Source organism: Styela clava, chromosome 2 (genome assembly GCF_964204865.1).
Source record: "Styela clava chromosome 2, kaStyClav1.hap1.2, whole genome shotgun sequence".
In the NCBI taxonomy this organism is placed as follows: domain Eukaryota; kingdom Metazoa; phylum Chordata; class Ascidiacea; order Stolidobranchia; family Styelidae; genus Styela; species Styela clava.
Window position 1 is genome coordinate 26182815 of NC_135251.1, and position 15054 is coordinate 26197868.

The 15054-nt window shown below is 32.1% G+C and overlaps 1 protein-coding gene across 6 annotated transcripts in view; it reads right to left on the minus strand.

Annotated features, from left to right (window-relative positions):
* Nucleotides 1-11800, minus strand: part of LOC120335337 (tubulin polyglutamylase TTLL5-like) — a 29404-nt gene extending 17604 nt beyond the window's left edge. For 2 of the 6 annotated variants that reach the window (XM_078109991.1, XM_078109989.1), the window contains exons 1-13: nt 11599-11800; nt 10894-11003; nt 10362-10444; nt 9627-9733; nt 8985-9115; nt 8213-8295; nt 6879-7033; nt 5908-6009; nt 4687-4886; nt 3879-3960; nt 2669-2730; nt 2543-2595; nt 1632-1679 (exon numbers count right to left, since the gene is read on the minus strand). In XM_078109991.1, the coding sequence (XP_077966117.1) occupies nt 1632-1679; nt 2543-2595; nt 2669-2730; nt 3879-3960; nt 4687-4886; nt 5908-6009; nt 6879-7033; nt 8213-8295; nt 8985-9115; nt 9627-9733; nt 10362-10444; nt 10894-11003; nt 11599-11708 (1326 nt within the window). In that variant the 5' untranslated portion in view covers nt 11709-11800. The remainder of the gene's footprint in view (nt 1-1631; nt 1680-2542; nt 2596-2668; nt 2731-3878; nt 3961-4686; nt 4887-5907; nt 6010-6878; nt 7034-8212; nt 8296-8984; nt 9116-9626; nt 9734-10361; nt 10445-10893; nt 11004-11598) is intronic. The other 4 variants (XM_078109994.1, XM_078109992.1, XM_078109993.1 and 1 more) reach the window with 3 other exon arrangements.
* Nucleotides 11801-15054: the final 3254 nt, after the last annotated feature.

A 15054-nucleotide genomic window follows, 5' to 3' on the forward strand; every position in this document is an offset into this window, starting at 1 on the left:
ACTAAATCAAAAGAAAACTAACAGCCACATTTGCCTATACCTGGTGCATTAAAAACCATCTATACTTTGACCCAGTTTTGCTTGAACCATGCTTGAACCATATTTACAGGCACTCAAAAATGAAAATTCTCATTCAAAGCAGAAATATCCAAGCCAATAGCTAATCGATTGTGAAATAGAAACCATGAATCACATTTTAACTTGAAAATACTCTAATTGAAGTGAAAAGTACTACACAATGACACCACCCCAGAGAAATCAAAAATAAGTAATAGCAGTTTTATCAAGCCATGATCACAGACCAGACTATGACAGTATCTAAAAATATCCTATGCAAAGCAAAATTTTTCTACTATTTTCTAATCTTTCATCAAATTTTTGTTGAATTCAATGTGGTAAATGATTATACATACTGAATTATTAATTCTCTATTTTATAACTGAATGAATATTACCAGTAGATTAAATTAGGTTTTAGAAAAATACGTTAGTGTCACACATACAATGATATTGCACACCCAAATAAGTGATTTTAACGTTTACAAAGTAGAATCTCAGTTTAATAACATTAGGCACATAATAGAACAAAACAAAATAAACTTGAGTGCTTAGTTTCATGTACAAAGGTAACACATTACTTCACAGAGAGAATAAGATACAGCATCCTTTATAATAATTCAAGAATGTCCCTGATTGGTAGTAAAACCTTCAATATATTTTCTAATCCAATGTTTGAAAAAACAATGCTCAAATTCCAATAGTACTGTTAACTTGTCTTCTTCCGAAGTATTTTTGGATTTTACGCAAAATACAAACTACTTTTCATAAATTCATTCAATTTTACAGTTCTAAGATTCAATGTTCGAACTAACTTTTCAGGGTAAAAATGTGACAATAAATAAAGCACAGAAATCACTATTGTATTTAAATAAGATGAGATACATCTACCGGTAATATTTAATTAGCCTCGCAGAAAACTCTGTGGATGAGTGTAGTAGCATGTTTTACAAAATAAAAAAACTACACAAAGTGTATTGATAGAAATGATCAAAATGTCTAACTGATGACTGTTTGATCGCATTATGTAATGAAGTAAGAACCAGGCTAAAGAAATAATCTGTCATTAGAAACCAATAAGACTCCACAGTACAGAGTGTTGCAGTATCTGATTGGCATTCAACTTTTCTAGTGCATTTGTCACATGCATTTGTAAAAAATAGTGAGCGTGAGCGATCTAACATTTATGTACCAATAATATGCTCCATTACACAAACAGAAAAAAATTGGCAATTTTATATTTTGAGGAAAGGTAAGTAAATTTTATTCAGAAGCTGTATATATATATGTTGGAAAACAAATGAAAGGTTTCCATACATTTGAGATTGAAACAATCTTAAACAAGTTGCAACAAATTAGTGACATACGGAAACCAAAATCAACTGCTGCACACTAAATTTGAATATTCTGCAGAAATTACACAAACACATGCACTGAGAAAACACTATCCGCAGTGAAAATTATTCACCAGTTACAGGATTATTTTATTAGAAAGCACATTCGAAGACAACACTCGGATTATAAAGAAATATAAATGAAGCAAGCGAAGTAATCAAGCACACTTTTATTACTTACCCCCTGCATGGGTGTAGCCCCAGAAAGGCCTTTTGCAGAGTATGGTCGCTAATTAGGAAAAATAATCAGATAACAAAATAAATAACATGAATTTGCGTTGCATATTTATCACAGAAAAGTATGGGGGTGTCACCCCAGAAAGGCCAATTGATGCAGAGTATGCTTGCAAATTAAGAAATTAATCAAAAAACAAAATGCATACCATGAATTTGCGTTGCATATTTATCACAAAAAGTATCAAAAAAATTTATAAATCATTTGCCAGAAAAAAGCAACTCGGTGCTCAGAAAAGCAGAAAACAATGTGTTGAAAAGCAATTTTAATTTGAAAAATAATTAAAATTTGAATTGGTGCTGATTTCAGAAAACTGCATAATGTATTGGATTGTGCCGAAGCGTAATTTAAGCTCACTCAGCTATTGTCAATAAATAATTAGGAATTATAACAAAAGCCACTGAGATAAGTCCTATCCATATCATTGAAGTATTTTAAGAGTTTCTTGAGTGCACTATGACATGAACAATAACATCACAATGACAAAGAGGGTCTTGGCAATCAATGAGTTGCTACTATATACGAGTCAATACGACAATGTGAATTTTTGATGACAAAACAATATAACACACTTATAATTCTTATATTTTCATGTTACCGCATAGATTATCAATATTGATGTCAACAAAAAAAAAAATTCTGTATGCTTCAAAAATGAAATAAAATTGGACTATAAGTTTAGGGTCATTTACAAATTTAATTTGCAACAATCGTACCTAAAAATCTTCAGTTCTACTAAAATTATTTAAAAAAAAATTGCAGCAAAATTTGTACAAATTTTTTTTTATATAATTACCTTTTCAAATAAACTTATTGCCAATAGATTTAAGCTTTGATTTTTATAACTGAAGGCTTACCCTCATTTGATCTTTCTTTTGTCTTCGTGTCAGAGGATCAACACACTGAAAACCTGGATTAGAAATAATTGAAGAATTAAATAATAATCAAAATATTTATTCATGAAATTGGAATAAAAGACTCACCAACTAAACTGAAAAAATCAGAAATCATACAAGATTTGATCTTCAAGTCAAGCGGAGCATCACTAAAAAAGAATATAAAATTTGTATTAGCCTATATAGAAATTATTGCGCTACAGAAGTATGTGTACCAATATGGAGGTGACTAATTTTGTTTGCCTACATTATATCAAGTTGTGTAAAGGGACAGAAGCCTATGAGCAGGGGGTATATTCACTTGGCTAACGCAGACAGTCCCCGAAGTTGTAACTCGTAATAGAACTAAAATAAGCAAAATCAGAATAAAATTATGGCCTAAGCCTAACGTGGTATATACATATACTACGGGAGTACCAAAATTATTAACCGGCAAACTCGGTTGGCTGTGAACTATCACTCATTTACAGTCAGTATGCCTAACAGATCTCCAAGAACTCCAGTTACTTAGAATTCACTTCCTAATTGCTGTTTTCCTGATTGTATTGACACAAACTGCTTCAAGTCTAACATCAATCGATATTACCTAATACAAAATCCCACATGTAATTCTTTAAAGCAGGAGTGTGCAACCTTTAATACAAGAGGGCCAGATACAAATAACAAGGTGAAACCGCAGGCCGCATCTTTACTTAACATGGGCTTTCTGGTAGATGTACGCCAAGCCAGGCCATTGTAATGTCATTGGCATAGATAATAAATCGGACCCAGGTATAAGCTTTGTAATGCGAAAGGATTGGAATTGCACGAACTAGATTAAACTAAATTAGAAACTCGATTTTGGGCCACACACCATTCAAAGATGGCACTTCTCCGCAGGCTGTACAATTTTTCCTTGTGGGCCTTGTGAGGCCGCAGGTTGCACACCCTTGCTTTATAGTGTCAGTAGGACTTTACATTTTAGTAACCATCCATAGCTTCGCTCAGGATCAACTATCTTTAATCTCTGAGTGAGTTCTTGTGACCTTGCTTTGAGTAAATATTTTGAAAAAAAAAATGAATGCCTGATGAACAAACAGAAATAGGCTGTACAACTATTAGAAAAAACTACTGTTTTAATCGATAGAAAATAAAGAAACTATGCCACAGAGTATTTGAAACATTTTTATGCAATCTTGGCTAAAATTACAATAATTCTCTGAGTTAGATGGTTGAGCAGATGTTCGTTGGCACCAAAGAATCATAAAATACAGCGACACAAGACAATGTACTGCTAAATGAAGATAAAATTCTGTACCATGCTAAAGATGGTGACAGATTTCCTTCAAGTAACCATGGCTTCAGATTCTCGTCAACAAGAATATCAAAACCATACAATTCTGAAAGAAAATAACACATTATTTACTAAAAAGTTATATGACACAAAGCAAGATGGCCACCGAAAATTAAATTTTGATTATTTTTCATAAATATCAATATATACCCAATTTGATGCACATAATTGGGGGCTGGACATTAGAAAAGCATAATTACTTAAAGAGTTCGAATTTGCCAACAAGATATAAGAAAGTTGGCTAGAAATAGGGAATTATTGTTTGCTCATAATGCCGTACATCAGCCTTATTCATTTGTACTGACAATGTGTCACATAACATAGCATTTAATCCTGGGATAAGACAACAAAAAGCTATAAATATTAATCCTTTGTTATTCTTTGACATAAGATCAAAAGAATCTTACATTCAGAGTTCAGAAATTATAAGAAATACATAAAAAAAAGTGAAACAAATTTTAATAAGGGAGTAAATAAGTTTTGTGATATTCAAAGAAAACTTGGTCGAACAACTCTATTATTATATTATAATCTAGTTTGATCATGTATCAAGCGGGTGACACAATTTTTTGGTAAAAAAATAGTTTTTCATGAATCAAATCAATGCTTTCGCATGAATATTCCATGTTCTTTTCATTGTACACAAGTATAGATAGACATGATTTATGAGAACTATCAAAAATTTGTGTTTTTATGCTGAAGATACAAGTTATGTTCAACTTTTTTAAAGCTATGTCAGAACGAATAATGATTAAAACAAGTCATTCCTCACCCATGCAGTTTTCTCTGTTCGGAACAAACATCTTACATGCTGTTGCAATTGGTAATTCTGCAGCAATAATAGCTTTAATAATAACAGCTTCAATTCTCATCATTAATGCATTTGTATCAATTCCTTCTTGTTTTAAATATCTTAACATTGCACTCATACTCCATTTATTTCCATAATCTTCAACATCTGGGTCTTCACATCTGTAGAAGAAAATATCGCATATATGGTACATCAGGGGTATCAATCTCGTCACCCTCAGATTCTTTCAACACACGAGCATCCATCAACAATTTTCATATTTAAAAGTGATACAAAATTCAGACAGATGATCAGAAGTTTTATTAACCCAGCTAAAAAGTTGATTGATTAAATTATAATGAGAATAATTTTTTTGTTATTTTTTTGTAAAAACACATTTATTCAAGCGTTTAATATTCAGGTATGACCAGGGGAAACATTACAGGGGCGAGTTGATTTGTAAATCTTTGAGGTCTACACAAAAAATAACAAAACCATATTATGTCTCAATATATGCCACAAACTACATCTGACACAAATATGCTATAAGTATAAAATATAGAAATAAATAGAAAATTACATGCAGCATATGCTGCTTCATGGGAAATAGGAATAGTTAATCACCAGATCTTAAGATCGGTAAGTATGTTGATAGGTATTTGTCTGTATGTCTGTCTGTCTGTCTGTAAGATGTACGAGATATCTCACGAAAGCGAGATTGGATCTGCTCAAGATTTTGCATGTGCATTTATTATATGTCAGACCAGAAGCCTATTGATTTTGGATGAATTATGTCGTATAATTAGCGAGTTATTAATTAATTAGAGATGGGACACAAGGTGTCACTATGGAGTAAGAGTGCTGTTTTGGGGGATCCCCTAACTTTCGATCCATAAGTCTTCGGTCTCTGACCAATATTCTCGTTATTTCAGTTGCATGGAGAAACAAAGCAGTTAGTTAAACCATCCGGAAAACGACAGGGAATCCAGCAATCATCTCGCACATTTCCATCATAGCATTTGAACCTGTGAAACCTCACAGGATAATCAGATGTGCGATGGCGAGTGTATTCCTAGTATATCGCCCCAATCGCCAATCGTTGAATTAGGTTACTCGAATTTATTACCAAAGGTCATTCTAGGGTACCCAGAATGTGCTTAGTATTCGGAATCAAACCATGCTAGGTCATGTTATTCATCATACCTGACATAATCATGGCTCTTTTTATTAATTGAGTAATTAGTCAGATGCATCATTTGGTTTTTCAAGTGACGATGTGTTTTTTCATACTTTACAGTCGCAAACCTGTAATAAAAACAAATACATGATATATTTTAACATCCCAATTCGTACAAATTTATCCATCTCCCAGAAAAATACAATTACAGTACAACCTCCCTCCACTAACAAAGGACCCCGAATACAAAATTTCCAAGTTACGAAATGTCTTTTCGAAGAAATATTGCTCCGATTAACGAAAGATGCTTCTACATACACAAGGCCCAATACCGAAAATTTAAAAAACACGCCGCCGGCCGTTTAAGCCGATGGGCAGCTTGGTTCGAAAGGGCCGTACCTGAGCTGCAACTTCCTGCCATATCATTGGCCAGTTTGTTTCTCACGGGTAAGTACAATGTATCTCCCTCAGCTACAGTTGCTAGCGAAACTACAAGAGTTACCATTAATAGTTTTTATTATCTTTCCATGTCTATATTTTCTATTTATTATGCAGAAATCTAATTCTAACGAGTATTTGTTACAGTTTTGTAGGGGCTCAGAACGAATTGGGACATTAAAAGGGTAAAATGCGTTCCAACATATGAAATTTTCTGCTTACTAAAAGGCTTCCAGAACGAATTAATTTTGTAGGTAGAGTTTCTACTGTATATTACTGGTATTTCTTGGCTATTACAAATTAGCATATACAAGCTAATTAGCATATACCATTACAAATAATTTTAAAAGAATAAAAAGAGTTTCATTAAAAATAAAAATAAATTTTACCACATTTATATACTGGTTTCTTTCGATTAAAAATTTACTAATAATATTGAGTGTCTTATAACTTTAGTAGTGTTAGTAAAACGAAGAGAAACCTTGTCCTAAAAAAGCTTGATAGTGTTCTACTAATTAAAAAAATAATGATGCTTATTATTCATTGAAAAGTACTATACCTGGTTAGTCCTTCTTCGAATAAATAAATCATAAGTGGATCATATGAAGTTACTGCGATGTAGACACGAATATCGAATTTAAAACTATCAATGAGCAAAGGGTTGGCAATGTACTTGCAGACCATAATGTTGTCTTCAAGAGGTACTTGATTTGGCTGGAAAGGTTAATGAGATGTTTTAATCAAAAAGGTTGCTTAAGTTTGTCAAAAACAAGGTCATGGCGTTCTGTGTAAGGCAACCGAATTCCATTTAAATGCAACATTTTGTGATTTTAATGTGCAAAAATTTTTTTTTCAACAAAAGCTTGATAATGGGAAAATAAAGAAAAATTACTTGCTCTAAGATCCCACTGTTATTGAATTTCCCCAATTTCAAATAACATAAATAAAATAAGATGAAGATTTAAGAAATGTATTAATTTGAACAGTTCTTCGTGGTTCGTACTGATAGTATTGATAATTTTCAATTTCATTTGAACTGAATTCTCTCTCTTTGGGATAATTACATTGAACTTTTTCTTCCACATGGGAATACCTTTTTCAGCTCAAACCAATAATTAATTGAAGCAGTCAGTCTGCATATAAGAACAATTGTTTCTATTGTTTTGACATGTCGTATAACTTTAGTGTATCAATATATCTTTTTGTTAATAAACAGCTAAAATAAAACAGGGGTTGGGGGGAGCAATAAAAATGAGATATTATTGGCAGATTTGAATCGACCTGAAACTTATGTTTGTATCGAGGCAATTAAATAGCCATAAAGTATGGCACATGGAACAATTATTAACTTTTTACTCATTAAAAGAGTATAAAATTTGTAATATGGTAAATTATATAATAAGTCAAAATCAGAATAACAACTTGGTGTTTGAAGTTTACAAAGATTTCAATGGCCGTATATTGTCAATGCCCTTGTGATAAGTGACAATTTCTGATTACCGGATTAACAAATGAAGATATTATTAACTATTCAGCAAATACTTAAAATTGAAGAGATCACATACAAAATATCATCTATATGCCAAGAACGAATCTTATACTCTTATATATCTGTGAAAACAAAATGGTCAAAATAAGAGAGACTTGCGAGTTGCGATCAATATTTTACATTCAATCAGACTGAATTAGTTTGATTAAGTGCTAAATTCCTTATGCCTGTTTCAAAGTCACAGGTCATATTTTGTCACTAAAAAATTAATAACAATGACATTCTTAGTTAATAGAAAAACATTTAAAATTCAATCCAAAAATAAGGTTGTTTATCTCAGCTACCAAGCCTGATCCAAACATAATCAAATAAGTGAAAAAGAAAAAGGTGATGTTCTAGCTTACATTATTGATGAGATAGATTCCTCTCCCTCGAGATGACGCAATAGGTTTTACTATCCATGGTCCTTTGTCTTTCACATAAGCAGCTGTTAGAAAATAAAAAATGTATGATTCACTTGCATTACATTTAATATTCTGTTGAAAGTTAGTCAATCAGCATATGCCCTGTATTATAATAGATGCTTATTGATCAGTAGATCAATTTTGACTCATAAGTTAATTTTCTTCAATGCACAAAGTGGCATTCAAAGATATTTTCCTACTTTTTTTAACTACTCATATAGACGCTCCAGAGGTGTGTGTGATTTTGTTCGCCTGTTTTAAATCAAGTTGTGTAAACAGACTGAAACCTCTGGGCAGGGGGTATATTCACTTGGCTAACACAGACAATGCAAACTCGTAATAGAACTAGAATAAGGAAAATCAAAATAAAATTATGTCCTAACCCTAACATGGTACATATACTACAGGAGTACCCTCATATATACAAAAAATATTCACACCGAACTTGAAAGTCAATATAACAAAGAAAAACTTTTCTAATTTTCAATCCAATAAAATCCTATGTTATTATTATTAATTCTTTCACTTGTATACAACACAAGAAACCTACAATTAAACTACGCCATATAAATCTATGGGAAACAAGGACATAATAATGTTTGACGGTACAAAGAATTTAGTTCTTCAAAAATAAATAATATTTTGAGTCGAATATTTCATATTATTTTAATTAGAAAACGTATATCCAGTTAAATAATAAATAAATACAAACCACAGAAGTCTTGATATTCAGAAGGCATCAAATAACTTTTTGGCATAAAATCAAAGTGTTTCGCTCCTTTCGTATGTGCCATTCTATCTATGTTCTTGAATAATCTGTCCTTTCTTGTTATTTCATAAGATCTTTGATACAAAAAAAAATTTCTCATTTTAGAAAACTTATATAATAATAAATAGTATAAACCTAATGAATAGGCATGATAATGCAAGATATTATACATTGTATCAATATTTTTTCTAGATATACTGTACAATTGAATGCCATAAAGAGGATAAGGGTATTCAAAAACAGAAGAAATAAGACATACACTATCATAAAATTGGTTGGACTGCTATCTTAATTTTCCATGGACCAAATTTAGTAACGATTTAACGGTAATATATATATATATATATATATACAGAGATAATAGAATGAGTAATCGGATGATGCCGATTGCCGATATATAATAATGTATAGGATATAACTATAGGTGGCATTGTACTTGTATTCCCTAGGTAAAGAGAAAATTAATTGAAGTCATTCCAACAAAACCATTAAAAAGGCTTTGAATTAGCATCGACTAGGATTAAAATTAGGGTCAACCAGAATAAGAGTAATAAAATTGAAATAACTACTATTTTGCAGACAAACCTCGGAAAATGGTTGACTTTTTGAAAATCTTGTAAAGTTCTCAGTGAAAATGGTTTCAAGTGAGCTCCTGTCCACATGAGATTGAAATCAGGGCTGTTTGGATGAACCTTCAATAAAATAATGTTAGATTCAAAAAAGAATGAAAATTGAACAAAGTGATTCCAATTTCCAACTCTTTGCAATAAATAAAAACAATCAAGGAAAGATCATTAAGACATCACTAATCTAATGATATTGGCACATTGGCAGAATTGAATTTTTTCAGATCAATGATTCCCAACTTTTTTGATGAATTTGCCTTCCTTTACCTATTTTATATCTCTTTATTCCTCCCCCACCATACATGAAAACTACTACTTGTTCAATCTTTAATGGATCTTTAACTAGCGTTACATGCAAATCAGACTTTTGTGCACTTCGGATACTATATAATTTCTCAAATACTTAATAAAACTACACTAAACACAAGGTAATATTTCCTTCCCAAAAAACAACAAAATTCCTTTTCGGTTAGAAAACTGTTTTAGACAATCAAATTGGAATTTCATTCAATATAAAAACAAACCACCGTATTTGTAGATTAGTAAACAATTGCGAAGTCAGATTAGTCAGATGTCATGACTATTATAGCGTGAAATCTAATTTCATATCATCATATGTTATGTTGCAGACAAAAATATAGGAAATTCAGTGCATGAAGGTAAAGGGTAGACCACCATAAGAATTGAAGATTACCTCATGAAATCCGTATGTTGAAAGAACAGATCTCACTAATTTGCTTTCCGTCTTCACCATTTTATAAGCGAGGTGATATTTTTCTGAAGATAAGAATCGATAAGATAAAGATCAACTTGTATTCACCATTCTGATAATAAACCAAAAACTTTTATTTCGATTTTTATAATTTTATTATGATGACTTTAATTTCTATAATTTTTCTAGATTCTATAATGATTAAATAAAGTTATATTTCTTAATTTTTAAATTTAATTGACAAAAATAAATTGTTACAACTAAACTCACATTTAACACATTTATTTGTACGAAAAATGGGTACTCCTGAAGTATGCGCACCAAGATGTCGCATAACCTGAACCCTAACCTGGTACACAACCTGAGTTCTTGGTGCGCATACTTCAGGAGGTCCAAAAAATGAGTAAATTTTAAATTTTATTCATTCAATTTTTCAAACTTAATCATAAAACAAGTTCATTACTATTAATAATGATGTTTGACAATGTAAAAAAGATACAAAATGCAATAATACCTCCAATTGACTTAAGTCGCTTATCTCGAGCAATCAAAGATTCTGGTCTAAACATGATGAAAGCGATTCTCTTTGCTCCTGTGCCAGACCATAGAAGACTTGAGCTTTCCCTGAATACATGTTTCCCATTATAATTTAACAATAGCTATAGGTCATGCTAGTCTGTACAAAATACAAAGCACACTTTCAAAATAAAGACAACCTCTGGGGAATGAATGTAAAAAGATATAGTTTTAATACCATGGGCAGCATTAAACTTAACCGTGTTGGCATCGCATATTACACATCTCGGGTTCAAATCTAATGCCTACCACCTCACCCAGGGTGTAATAAATTGGGTAAGCAATGTTGAGACGGAAATATTCCGGTCCTCCCAAAAAAAAATTAACTCCTCACATATTGTGAGATATCAGTGGCTACTTGTATAAGGCCTTGTTTGGAGCTAAATGCGTAAATAAGCATGTTATAAATGAAAAGTGATTTGAATTGTATAAAATGCTAACTGCTAATAAAATAGTATTATTTTATACAATTAGAAAGATCTTCTCTTCAGTCAATGTATCAGTGCTTCTCCAGACTATTACAACCTGATAAAACAAATACTTAGATGAAAAATTGCTGAGGTGACACAGTATAATTTTCATTTCAAGTGTCAGAAAATAATGAATGAATAAACAACATTGATGACAATTAAAATCCACTCACGAAACTTTCTTTCCGTGAGCATCCTCCTCTTCTTCTTCACTTTCTTCCTCAGAAGATGTTGGAGTCAGAGATCCTGAATAATCCGAAGTCACTTCTGATGTAACAGGCATATTGAAGCTTTGTACTCAGGATGTACAGGATGAGGATAACGGGGGATAAATAAAAACATTAAATCTAAAGAGAACAAAACAAAAATTGTGACGATGTTGTTTCATAGATACTTGTGACTACTAGCCAATGTATTTTGCCTATTTTTAGAAGCTGTTTACACATTAAAAAGTGAGTATGCTCACACACAAAAGTGAATATGCTAATACAGAAATAATTTAATTTGTTATTGTTCAGTTTGCACTAAAATTATTTAGCAAATCGGTTTTTCCATTCATTTTATTATGAATTTCATGTAACGATATACAATTTTTTTCAAATTTTTTTATGTTTAGTTGTGCCATTTCAGTCCTTATTTACTTTTTCTTCTCTTTGTTATTTATCCTCATATACTATACAACTATAGATGCAAGTAATTTGATCTTTTCTGAGTCTGTGAGTTGTGTAGTCCAAAGTTGATTATTTAACTATATTATATGGTGTATTCCTATATAAACTATTGCGTGTATGCCAAATTCAGAGTTGTGATCTTCTCCTGATTTAATTGTTATCACAAATAGTATACTACAGTACTACCTGTATCATTACTGCATTAAGCTATCACAATATTCATCTTGTAAACGGTACGGCGGATTTAATCGTTATGTTGTTAATGGCTTCTGCTGTTCTATATTTACACTGTGTTATGTCAGTATGTAGAGCCAAACTTACTTTAGTCTTATATAATAATCGCGAAAGCTTCATCTAAAAGTTTGATCTTGTCTACAGAACATTAGAAAAGTGTTACATACATTTCATGTTGACATCAAGCTATATATCAAGGAAGCTATAATATGAAATTTCCATAAATGATAGAATGATTTTATAGTGTCAGAGTGTTATGACAAACTGTCAGAGGCTCGAAAAAAAGGCTTGGACTCTGAGACAGCTACCGAACCGGTATGCAATGCTAAAACATCTCGTTCTTTTTTCTCAAATAATTTTTAAAACTTGACACACTGTACCAAAAAATAAATACAAAAATTTTTACTTGGAAAACGATTGCCTGAAACAATTATGAGATAAATTCTCGATGAGAAATGGAATAGAAACTGGCAAAGCGTAGCGAGCGTGGTCTCCCCGAGCAACTGTGAGTTCACAACAGTTCAAACGCCAGGGAAGGGGAATTACATAAACTGAAACCCATGCGCGCCACTGGTGGTCAATAGGATTCTTCATATTTATCCTGGAGTAGATGAAAGTCGATAAGACGGATTAATAATACTCGTTAATCTGGTTACTATTTTTGTCGTGAATGGTATCAGTCAGCCAGTTATTTGTTTTAATAACATGTTTTGGAGAAGGTCGTAACCGACAGGTGTTACGTGAACGATCCAGCGGAGGCGAGGACTCCCGCAATTTACTTATTTTCCCCACTGGATTCGAAAATGCGAACCCACGCAGGGAAATCGAAGGTGCGTTAACAAGCGTATTCGTATCGCTCAGCATGATGCGCCAACCGCCAAGCCAAGACAACTTGGGAGCGTTGAAATATTATTTTCATAGATCAAAATAAAATATAAAAAAGGCGGAATTATTTAACTTTTCAATCGAAATTAAAACGCACAAAATAAGATTTGTTATAAAATCAACTGCCCAGAAAGAGACTCAGGTACGATTTAAGATTTACCTTGTTAGTTGTTATTGATGTTTCCCCGCGCATCAACGTCCTCGGCGGCTTGAAAACATTGGAATATTAAATATAGAGGGGGTTTCCAACCTTTTTGGCGGGAAGAAACCTCAATGAAACATTCCAGAGGCTCAAGACCCATGTGTAATAGATATATTGTCTTATGTAAAAAACAGCACTTGATTGATACAATAAAATTAAAATACTCATACATATATCAAAGCAAAACTAATATTGGCAAAACAATATGATTTCAGGGATAAACTTGTTATTTTAGTAAGATTTTTCTGTTCTTTTTCAAATTAATAATGTTAAACGGAGTCAAACCAGTCAATTTAAACTTTCTTAAAATCATAAACAGCCATAACTTGTTCTTTTCACTGGACATAATTGAATTAAATAGCCCCAAGCAAGCCATGTCACAATGAGAAATCAGTTTTATTATAATTTATCTAAGTCACGCACTTGATTAGGACATTTTCGTGCATGTTAATTTACTATATAATATAACCTAACCTCATTATTATTCACTGTTTGATTATCCTATTAGATCGGACGGATTGGGATCAAGAAGGTCGGAGTTAATATTAAAAGAGTGTCTCGTTAGGGGGGTTCAATGAAGACTTGGGGAATTGGCGCAGGCGCTACTGTTGCTGTTCGTCATTTAACGTCGTCCGCTATACAACGCATCAACCAACAACTAGCAAAATATATACGTTTTTTACCCCTAAATGATCTTTAAAGTGTAGCGATATATGATTATATTTAGATATTTGATTACATTTAAACCAAATACATATAAATAAAATCTGGTATTTGAATGCATCATTTCGTTTTAATCCACAATCGTTATGTAGGCCTAACACATTTTTTGCTAAACCAATGAGGAAAAAAATTTCATTTTCAATTTCATCTCAGAGAATCGACCTGTTTACTCCCCTAGCATCGGCTAATCAGCAAGATGTCAATGGTGGCGTAAAAACTGAAGTTTAGTTTTTCGAATATTGTTTCGAATCGAATCATAAATACTTGGGATACGCACGAATTACTGAAAACATAGAATTCATCACTCAGACAGTTTTCTGAGCGTTCGCATCCAATAAAAACATTTTCTATCAATAGGCTGACTCATAAGAAAAAAAATCATATATAATATATATATGTCAGAATTGCATTGAAAAAATATGGATCACAAGATATCATCCGACCCAACCATTCGCTTAAAGATTTTAGTGTCATTGGCATTGAAAAACTATTTCATGACCACATTTATCGAAAGAACAAGGAATCTCATTACATTCATATTTTCGGGACACATGAGCCACAAGGGATGAATAATAAAGTTTAGACCTATTACGAATCTTTCATTCATTGTTTTAATCAATTCTTGTACCTAATATTTTTTTTCAGAATTGGATCCTGCATGGCGAGACATGCTAATAACAAACAAAATATCACTATATTACATTTGGCACACAGACAACTTTTCTGGCCTGCATTATACAATACTGAGAAACACAAAACACCATTGATCTGACCTTTTGCGGAGAGAAAAAAAAAGATGGCGGCGATTCGAAATTTTCTGCTGAACCGATTCGAATAAGTTCTATTCGATATACCCAGCCCAGTTCCAACATCGTTTTCAGTCATAATTTTCATTCATCTGTGGGAAATCGGAA